A 10,479-nucleotide genomic window follows, 5' to 3' on the forward strand; every position below is an offset into this window, starting at 1 on the left:
CCCCCCCCCCCCCCGGACTGGCTGGCTCTGGTATGTCCAGAATAGCGACGAGGGGGCAGGGGGAGGACAGGTCTTGCTGCAGGGTGGGGTGGGGCGGGACCGGGCTGGGGGAGGTTCCTGACTCCCAGGAGCAGCTACATAATTCGAGGGGCCCAGGGCAGAACCCAAGTGCTGGGCCTTTGTTCAGAATTGACCGAGCATCTCCAGACAGTGACAGCGGAGCCTTACACCTGAGTGTGGCCCTTCTAAGCGCGGCCCCGTGTGAATGCAGGGGTCGCACACCCCTGAAGCCCGCCCTGCTCCCGGGTTTTTGTCCCCGGTGCCTGGGGAAGGTTGGGCAGTTACCAGTGAAGGAAGAATCCAGAAGTTTGATTAGGGCAGAGTGGGGGAACAGAAAATGGGGAGTTCTGTTTGAGACCTTGAGGTTCACATCCAGGAGGATGGCTCTGGGTCCAGCGCTCAGAAGCGAGGTCGGGGCCATGCGCAGCACAGGGGGTACCAAGTTCGGGGTTGCCTTCAGCACCAGCACGTGAGCTGGCCAGCCAACCCCAGAGGGTGTCTCTCAGGGTCCTTCTCTGGGTCCCGCCGCTGGCCCCTCCTACCTGCTACCACCGAGGTTCCTGCGGCTTCTGGTTCCCATTTTCCTGAGGGCTGACAGGTTACTCTGTAAACCGCTCCTCCGGGCTAGGTTTCGCCCCAGCTACCTCGGACTCTGGCCTTGAGCACCTGTGTTTAAAGAGCCTCAGCAGCTGGCAGTTTGCAAACTTTCGCTAGAGTTCACCTCCGAGATCTCCGGGACCTGGGGAGGGTCTGCTGGAAGCTCTCTGACTGAGGAGGAGGGATCTGTAGCCCAAGGCCGTCCGCCCTCTGTCTGAGGCCACTGTCGTGTCTGTGTCAGCCAGGCTGGCTCTGCTAGTGCGGCCCAGGGAGGCTCCGGGGTGACCGCGCCTCCTGCCCCGCAGCCCGACTGGGAGAGCGGGCTCCAGCACCGCATTCACTCGTTCATTCATTCCCTCATTCCCTCATTCACAGACTCACTCGCTCATTCACTCACACATTCGCTCATTCACTCATTCATTCATTCACTCCCTCATTCACCAACTCATTCACGCATTCATTCATTCACTTATTCATTCACTCATGCATTCACTTGCTCATTCCCTCATTCACTCACTCATTCGTTCCCTCATTCATGCGTTCATTCATTCACTCACTCATTCACTCACTCATTCATTCACTCGTTCACTCATTCATTCACTCATTCATTCATTCGGCAGATGTTGAGAACATACCACATAGAAAATGCTGGGGCCAAATAGAGAAAGATGAGTAATTACACAAGTAATTCACCACTTAGCACCTTGAGAAGGGTTACGATAAAGGGTGGGCCCACGAGAGGGGATTCTGATTTACGATGTGAACAGGGCTCAGGGCCCGGGGTGAGCATGCGTCAGTCCCTTGCCCACAGCATTTCCCAGAGATGACTACGTCAACGGGCCTCCTGTCCTGTGTGCTCTTCTTGGGACAATGACCTCCGTGGAAAGGTAAGGTCTGTGTTCCCTGCCTTGAGCTGGGCAGACCCTGACCAATAGATAGATGGTGGCAGAAGTTCCAAGCCTAGGTCATGAAATGCAGTGTAACGTCCACCTGGCTCTCCGGGGACAAGCGCCTTTGTAGCCCCGAGTGGCCATGTGAAAGCCTGAAGCCACCATGCCGGAGACACCACCTGAGGAGACCACGAGGGAGCCAGGTTGGGGGGTGGACGGCCGACAGCTGACAGCTGATGGAAGAAGCCTTAGGGATGACCCTCACTCAGCCACCCTCCAACTGCAACCTCATGATGGCCCGGCTGAGCTACTCCTGAATTCCTGACCCACAGAAACCCTGAGAGATAAGAAATGGTTATTTTTGTTTTAAGCCACTAAGTGTTGGGGTAATTGGTTGACAGCCACAGTAATGGGAACACTGCTGAAAGGTGGGGGTGGGCGGACAGCAGTGCTCTGGACAGAGCAAGCAGCATGTGCAAAGGCCCTGAAGTAAGAAAGAGGTGCTGAAATGAAGGTGCAGAGGCTGCCAGGGTCATCTCCCAAGCTTTCCAGAACTCTTCTTTTGATCCTACCCACATTTCTCCAGTGAACAGGTAATCCTGTTTACTCCTCTTCACAGAGAGCCATTCACGTAATAATGGGACCTTGGGAAGAAAATGACATTGGTTCTTTCAGTCAGTAAGATTAAATGCATGGCCTGGGTGTGTGTGTGGTGGGGAGAGGGGGAGCTCCACTGCTCCCTGCAGTGGTGTAGATGCTCCCCGCAGTGCACAGAGGAGGGGACTGAGGCGGGGGGGGTGTGTGTGAGGCGGGGGTGCACGTGGGGGCTGGGCTCCTGCACCTCGCTGAGGGATAAGTGGGAGGAAGTGAGATGGGCTGTAAACCCACCCGGCAGCAGAGCCTGCCCTCCCGCTCCAGCTCCAGGTCAAGCATCTCCAGGCTCTATGACTTTGGGCAAACCCCCTCCTCTGGGTTTAGGTTTCTCCTCTGTAAAATGGGGACGATAAGGACACCAGCCTTGTTGGGCTCCTATGATGTGGCTCAACCAGTACAATCGTCGGGACAGTGGCCCCTTACTCTGGGCTCCTCTGTGCCAGGCACCAGGATAGAGCCCTGACCTGCATTCTTCCTCGCAGGGTTGGGGGTGGTATGACTCCATTTACAGTCGAGACAATTGAGGCAGAGGTGGGCCAGCAGGGTCCTGAGCGCACAGGACATTCAGTGAATGCTGGTGACTGATAACCACTGCTTTTCCTTTTCCTGCCAAAGCCCCACACACCTGGTTTAAAGCTCTCAGTCCCCCGGATGAGCCCCTGGTTCCCGCTGCCCCCAAGCAGGCTGCCCCATTCAAAACTCCATAGGATTTGGAAAAACAATGGGAAAAAAACAATGCCAAACAGCTGGACAGGCCCCCACACTGGGAAAAGCAGCAGAAGAAGGCGGAAGGCAGCACACCCGGGAGAGGCGCCAGCACTACTGGGCACCTCCTGTCCAGCGACCGTGTCCCGCAAAACAAGTCCTGCCCTCGCGGGGTTTGCATTCCCGCGGGCTCAGGGAGCAGAAATGCCTAGTAACTATGACGCTGATCACAGCAGTCCAAGTATTTGGTGCCCACCCTCCGCCATCCCTGCTCTAAGTCGCTTAATTATCACACTCTGTGAAGTGGGTGGTATCATTTTCCTCAGTTCGCCAAGAAGAAACAGTGGCCCAGAGAGGTGAAGTGACTTGCCCAGAGTCACACAGCTGGTATAGCCAGAATTTAAACCAGTAAACAGGTAAATGAGTAGTAAATCAAACATTCCTCAGTTTCCAGACGGAGGACTGACGTACATTCATCACGTAAGAGACCGGAGTTACCCAGCTGACAAATCAGGATACGGAGGCACGGAGAAATTCAGCTGGCGGCGGGGGAGCGGGATTTAGAGGCGGCCCCCTCTGACTCCAGGGCTGGCAGACACTTCACCCCAAGCTATTCTTGCAATCCACTTCCCCACTCCAGCCAAAGGCAGTCCTAGAACAATCTGCCCCAGGACAGGACAGCCTCTCATTAGTGTCACAGCAGCGGAGCCAGAGCCACCCCAGGGCACAACATCCCCCCAGGCCCCGAGGGAGAAGGGAGGACCCGAGCCAGCTCCCGGCTACCGCGCCCACTTCCCGGGCCTCGAAAGGACTTTCTCTGTCTCTAGAAACAGTTTGGACGCTGCCTCCTCCCCGGTCTCACCCCTCTGCCCCCCCTTTGCTCTCTCTGGGGGTCACTTCGCTTGTGTTCCAATCCCGAACATGGAATCAGAGGGGGGAATGAGGGGAGGAGAGGGAAGGGAAAGGGGAGCTGAAACTTGAGATCCAGCCTTGGTGGGGAGGTTGGAGAGAGACAGAGAGAGAAAGAGAGAGAGACAGGAAGAGAGGGTTCAGTTGCGTTTGGGGGTTTGGTGCGTGTGCGTGCATGCGTGTGTGTGTGTGTGTGTGCGCGCGCGCGCGGAGGTTGTTTTCTTTCTCAGAGGGAGGGCAGGCCTCCACTGGATAATAAAAGAACTCAGAGGCCAGGCCAAGCGGGGCAGCACGCAGGGCCTGTGCGGGGACAGGGCAGCCGTGGGCAGGGGCGAGGAGGAAGGAAGGGAGCAGGGGGAAGATTGGAGGTGAGGGGGTGTCCGCGGGCGGGAGCAGAGGCGGTGGGAGGAAGCTGAGCAGCTGTGGTATTTGGAGCAAGTATAAATAGCTGCCTGGACAGAGCTCGGCCAAGCAGGGGTTTGTCGCTGCCAGGGCTCGGGGGCAGGCCTGTCCGCAGCTGGCCACGGCGCGCATCCTGGGCGCGGAGCTGGGCGCCTGGGGACCCTGAGCCCACAGCCGTTGCCGTCACCGTCGCCACCGCTCCGGATGCTCTCCCGGCCGGCCATGCTGCTGGGGGGCCTCCTCCTCGCCGTGGCCGCTGTGACCGTGGCTCAAAGGAGGGGGCAGGAGGCGGGCGGGCGCCGCCGGGCACACCGCGTCCAGCACGGCCAGTGCAGCTACACCTTCGTGCTGCCCGAGCCCGAGCCCTGCCCGCCGGAGCCGGAGGCTTTCGGGAGCTCCAACAGCCTCCAGAGGGACTCGCCGGCGGCCGCGCTGAACCTAGGGGACTGGCCGGCCCAGCGAGTGCGACAGCTGGAGAAGGTGCTGGAGAACAACACAGAGCAGCTACAGAAGGTAAGGGCTGGGCCGGCAGGGGCGCAGCGGGGGGAGGCGCGGGGGCCTGTCTCAACGGGGAGGTGGGGTGTCCTCCCCAGAGGCCTTTCCTGGCACAAAGTCCAGGCTGATCAAACCCATGTCTCTGAACTGTACAGACTGTAGTAATGAGGAACAGAGAGGGACAGGGATGGCCCTGATGCCACACAGCAAGATGAAGGCAGGCTCTGAGCTGGAAACCTGGCTCCCTCACAGCCATTCATTCACTCATCTGAGCAAAATCCACTGAGTTCAGATCATGGGCCCGGCCCATTCGAGGTGCCAGGGATATAACAGTATACAGCAGTACGTCCCCTGCTGGACTGGTGGGGGAAAGAAGCCATAAAGAGATGAGCGATAAATATCTGCTAAGTCAGATAGTGAAGCGAAAAGAAGGATGGAAGAGGGCAAGTGGTGACGGGGTGGCCCTGTGAGGTCAGATAATCTGAGAGGACTTCTCGGAGGAGGTGACGTTTAAACTCAGAGAACAAGTGAGGTAATGGAGCAGCCCACGTGTGTACCTGTGGGGAGGGCGTTCGCTACAAAGTGGCCACCAAGTGCAAAGTCTACAAGGTGGGAATGCAGTCAGGATGCCTGTAGGACCGCGGGGACCAGTACGGCTGGAGCAGAGAAGGAGGGGAGAAGGGGGCAAGCGAGTGAGCAGATCTGAGAGGGGAGGGGAGGCAGGTCGTGTCGGGCCTTGGGGGTCCCTGGGAGGACTTTGGCTCTTGCTCTGAGCATCGCCAGAGCCAGTGCAGGCCTTGGAACAGGGGAGACACAGCTGATTCGTTCTGAACAAAATACACCATAGGGGCCAGGGTGCACGCTGGGAGCCCAAGGAGGAGGCTGCTCGGCTGCCAGGCCAGAGGGGATGGAGGCCTGGATGGAGCAGGACCGGGCTGGGGACATCCTGCTTCATTCTGCAGGGGGGCTAATCGGCCCTGCTGGTGAACTGGGTATGGGCTGGCAGAGAGTGAGGACTTGAGGACACCCCACCCACCCCCCCGCCGCCAGCTGCTCTGGCCCAAGGCCAGGACCTCTCTAGAGTCTTCTGTCCTCATTCTTTCAGCAAACACTCTGAGCACCCACTGTGTGCCAGGCCCTCGACAAGGCACTGGGCACAGAGATGAACAAAGCCGGTGTGGCCCTGCCCAGGCGTGGGGGCAGGAAAGGTGTCCTGCGGGTTCCAGGAGGGGGCTGGCAGGGGCGCCCAAGTAGGAGCAACCAAGGGAGAGAATGAGACCCAGGCCCCTGGTGCAGAAGAGAGTCTGAGCCGCGGCACAGGGTGAAGGGAGGTGGCCCGATTCCTAGAGCCGTCGGATGTATTGAACAGCACCCAGCCACTGGCAAGGTGCCTCTCCACGGAGTAGTGCCTTCTTACACCTTGGTTTCCAAACTGTTCAGATCATGTGCCCAATCAACAAACAAGGTCCACTCCCCTGATAGGTACACGTTTATTTAATATTTTTGCACATGTACCCATACTAATATAAGTACAGGGAATTAAAAAAATGAACTGGAACCTTCCATTTTCAAAAAGATGACCTACAAAATCATGTAAATTGAAGTTCTGATAGTTTCCTCCGTTTTCCAAAGGATTGCCTAGAACACGCCCTGGGTTCAGCCATCCCACGGTGGAGAGACAGCCCCACACATACCTAACCCACGTGCTTTGCACACCCTTGCATATACGTTCATGTGATTGCACACTTAACCTCCTGTCTTATTCCTGCCCTGACCTCAGCCCCCCACTCACCATCTTCCCATCGTCCCTTGCCCACCTGCCCTCCCACCCACCTGCCCTGCGACACTGTCAGCCGGCCACCATCCCACCTCAAGCTCCCCTGGAGGAAGTTCTTGGCCTTACACGCTGGAGCCAACCCAGTGGGGGCTCCATGCGGCCCTGAAATCTGTGTGTTTCCCATTCCGTGAGGGTCATTCCAAACCTCACCTTCTTCTCAAGCCTCCATCTTTACTGCCGCCCTCCTGTCAACAGACCAATGACCTCCTGCTTCAATGGAAATGGGGACGAAGGGAGAGCCACTCTGCAGCTGGCTGCCCCACACTGGCAGGGTCACCCGTCCATCCACCAGTCCCCAGGACTTTTCTCCAGTTCAGAAGGAAGGGGTTCCTCCATGGGCCAAGGCCACTCTTCCTTCCCAGAATGCAGATCCCATCCCCCTGCAGCCCCTGAACCTCCCCCAGTCAACTATTCCCTCCAACTATCCCCTCAGTGTTTGATCCCGTCTAAGGATCTCCCATGGTAATAAAAAAAAAAAGAAAAAGGAAAGGGAACAGGAAGAGGAAGGAGGAGTAGAGGAAATAAGCCTGTCCCCCAATCCATACCCTCCGATTCTGGCCTGGCTCTCAGAAGTCCACACGCTCTGCCTCCACTTCCTCACATCCCATGTACTTCTTCCCCCAGAAGTCGCATCCCACATGCCACCTTCCACATCCAGTGGCCACGGCTCAGTCTTCCTCATACTTGATCTCCTGACAAATTTAATGTTGCTGACCAGTACCATCCTTCCAGAAAGTCTCCATCAGCAAGTCCTCAGCCACTTCTGACCTACCTCCCCACGGCTTTCCCTCCCTCCACAGCCCCACCCTGCACCGGCCACCTCCATCTCCTACCTGGACAGTCATCATGGCAGCCGCTCTGGGCTCCCTATTTCCATCCTGGCCCCCACAGTCCGTTCCCTCAGCAGACAGAGGGATCCTAAGTTAGGTCCTATCCCTCCTCTGCTTAAAACCCTCCTGGGGCTCCCATCTCTTTGGAATAAATCCTTAGTCCCTAGAACACCCCCAGTCCCAGGAGCCCACATGGCTCACCCAACCCCCCTTGGGTCTCTGCTTAAATGTCACCTCCCTAGAGAGGCTCTCCCTGTCCACTCCATTTAAAACAGACACCCTCCCTCTGTCACTCTGTATCCCCTCAACCCGGCTTTGGTTTTGTCTCTTAGCACTTCTCGCTACGCATTCGCAAAGCCCTTCTGTGGGTCTGTACGCTCCCAGACAGCAAGGATCACACCTGCTTTGTTCACTACTGAGTGCCCAGAGCCGAGCACATCGCCTGGCATTGATCAGGTGCTCCTTACACGTCTGCGGAGTGAACGAGCACACGGATTCATGAACGTCCTTGAGTCCCTCCGGTGGCTTTGGGCCTCCCCCACCCTGAAGTGCCAGTGTTTCCCAGGACTCCATCCCCACTCTTCCTTTCCTCTCACACTTCATGGCACTGCCCCCAGGGCTGCCCCCACCGCTCCTGTGGCCCCATCTCCCACCTGCCCCATGATGATGCCAAATCGGCATCTGATAGTCTCCTGAGCCCCAAACCCATGACCCTGACCTCGCAGATGTCTCCCCCCGAGAGGCCATGGTGCCTCGACCCCGAAGCTGCCTGACACTCAGCTCTTCCCTCCCTGCCCACCTGTCTCTGTTTAAGGCCTTCCACGGCCCTGCGGTGTGCTTCATGCGCCCGGCCCCAGACAGCAAGCTCCCGCCCTTCTTGTGGCCTTGGCTTCTCTCCTTGTGGTGTATCCTCCAGCCTCCCCAGCTGCCACCCCGCTCAGGCCTTGTCACCTCTCCACTGGCTTCTCTACCCCAAGCCTCACCCACTCATCCCTCTTTGACTCCCCTGGGTGCCTGGTGCTTGGGCAACATTGGCTGAGCTGAAGGATGAATTTAAACCAGTGGCTTTCAGGCCGGGTCCCCCGGGCCTCCTCTTCCCCTTGAAGTGCAATGCCCTGTCCAGATGTCCATGGGGCACCTCGGGGCAGAGAGTGCCGGTGCGGAGTCAGGCCGACCTGAGTTCACGGCCCAGGCTGGCACTTGCCACACGGCTGTGGATGAGCAAGTCTCAAGTTTGCCCACCTGCAAAATGGAGCAAAGGGCAGCATGCCGGGGGATGGCCGGGAGGACCACAGAGACGGCTCCCAGGCCGCTCTCAGCCCACTGCCCAGGCAGAGTGCGTGCTCCGTGAAGACCATGCCAGATGCAGTGGATCAATGGGCGTTTACTTCATTCAACCACATCTGTAGTTTGAGCCTGGCACAGCGGGGGGAGGGCAGTTCAACCTCAGACAAGTCAGTCCAATGGCCCCAGTCCGACAATAGTCTGGGCTGGGAGTGTCGCGGGTCTGCGCTAGTGTTCTTCAGGGCTCCCCAATCCTGCCTGTCTCTGCTGGGGTCCAAGCAGGTGTTTACTCTGCCATCTCCTGGGTAAAGTCCCCTTGGCTGAACGCCCCCTTCATGCCCCTCGGGCTGGGCATATCTCGAGTCTTTGAAACTCGAAGCCTTCTTCTTGGTTTCCGCGGTAACATCCCAGAGGAGGAAAAAAAATGATTTCAAAATATTCTGACGTAGAGCACCGTCATCACCACCATTGCCATTGGGGATTACTGGGGATGACTGGAGAGGACTGGCCTCCCCAGACCAAGCTCTCGGCAAGATTCCAATCATCAGGGTGGGCCCAGGGGAGACCCGCCCTGCTGCAGGCCTCCAGTGGCCAGCCCCTGCTCAGCCCGTGCCCCTGACTCCAGCCCCTGCCCCCCCTTCCCCCGGCACGCAGGTGAGGAACCAGGCCAGGGAGGGGAAGGGATTGCCACAGTCAGCCAGCAGTGACAGCCAGCCTGGACCCTCACTCCAAACTTTGGGTCCTTTCTCATGACTCTGGAGGGTGCCAGGGAGGTGGGGGAAGCAAGAGCCGAAAGATGGTGGGGTGTTCCCTAGTGCCTCAGAATTCCTGAATCCCAGACACTCACTCTCTTCTCCCGGCCCGGAGCTGTGTACCCCACCCCATTTCTTCCTTCTACTCTTCTCCCCTTCCTCCACCTCTTCTCTGCTCCCCCTCCTCTCTCCCCCTGGAAAGCCTCTGCCCTAATGACTCACGTCTGGAGTCCGCTATCGGTGGGCTGGGCCGCCCCTCAGCTCCTGGCTCTGCGCCACTCCTCATCTGGGCCGAAAGCTGCAGCCAGGAATGTCGAGGGGGTGGGCAGACAGAGCCAGCGGGGGGTGGGGGGGCAGGCTTCCCCAGCAGGCTGTGCAGCACAGGGGCGAGTCATGTGGCCTCCTGGGTACACTGCCTGTGTGACCTAGGGCTGGCCCTGTGCTCGGTGCCTCATCAGAAGGACGAGAGAGTTTGATGCGGGCTGAAGTGAAGCAGAGCCGGGAAAGCATCTACCTGCCCCAGGTGCTCAGGGAAAGGTCCCTCTTGTTACTGTCCTCCTCTGAGTTGACCCTGGTCTCTGCCAGAAAGTGCCCTACTCTGCCTTCTCCCAGGCAGCACCCATTCTACAGATGAGGAGGGCAGGAAAACCAAGGCCCGACACAAGCACGCAGGCTCCCTGGCCCACCCCCAGCACCCGAGGGCTGCCCCGCTTCCTCTGAGCTGCTGGAGTCCCAGGGGCAGGGCAGACGTCAAACCCCAAAACCGTGGGGCCTTCTGTTCTCTCCCCTGTACCAGTGACTGTTGGCCCTCTCCACTCACCTCTGCATGTGTCTCTGCCTCTCCCTCTTTATCTCTGTGTCTCTTTGCCTCTTGTGGGTCTCTCTCTTAGGGCCTTCACGGTGGCCCTGACACTGCCTCTAACTCTGGGGGTGTCTTTGCCACTCGGTGACTCACTCTCTTGTCTGGCGGCATCTCCCTGAGGTCTCTCCCTGTCTCCCTCTCAGATCCTCCTTCCCTTCCCACCCACCCCACCCCCCCCCGCAGCCGGCCAGGCCAGCCCTCC

The 10,479-nt window shown here is 58.4% G+C and overlaps 1 protein-coding gene across 3 annotated transcripts in view; it reads left to right on the plus strand.

Moving 5' to 3' along the window:
* Positions 1-3,952: 3,952 nt before the first annotated feature.
* The window catches only part of ANGPT4 (angiopoietin 4), a 42,668-nt gene continuing 36,141 nt past the window's right edge, over positions 3,953-10,479 (plus strand). Inside the window, exon 1 of one of the 3 annotated variants that reach the window (XM_040638106.1) lies at positions 3,953-4,730. In XM_040638106.1, coding sequence (XP_040494040.1) covers positions 4,422-4,730 — 309 coding nt within the window. In that variant the 5' untranslated portion in view covers positions 3,953-4,421. The remainder of the gene's footprint in view (positions 4,731-10,479) is intronic. The other 2 variants (XM_040638103.1, XM_040638105.1) reach the window with 2 other exon arrangements.

Source organism: Ursus maritimus, unplaced genomic scaffold (assembly GCF_017311325.1).
Source record: "Ursus maritimus isolate PB19 unplaced genomic scaffold, ASM1731132v1 scaffold_22, whole genome shotgun sequence".
NCBI lineage: Eukaryota > Metazoa > Chordata > Mammalia > Carnivora > Ursidae > Ursus > Ursus maritimus.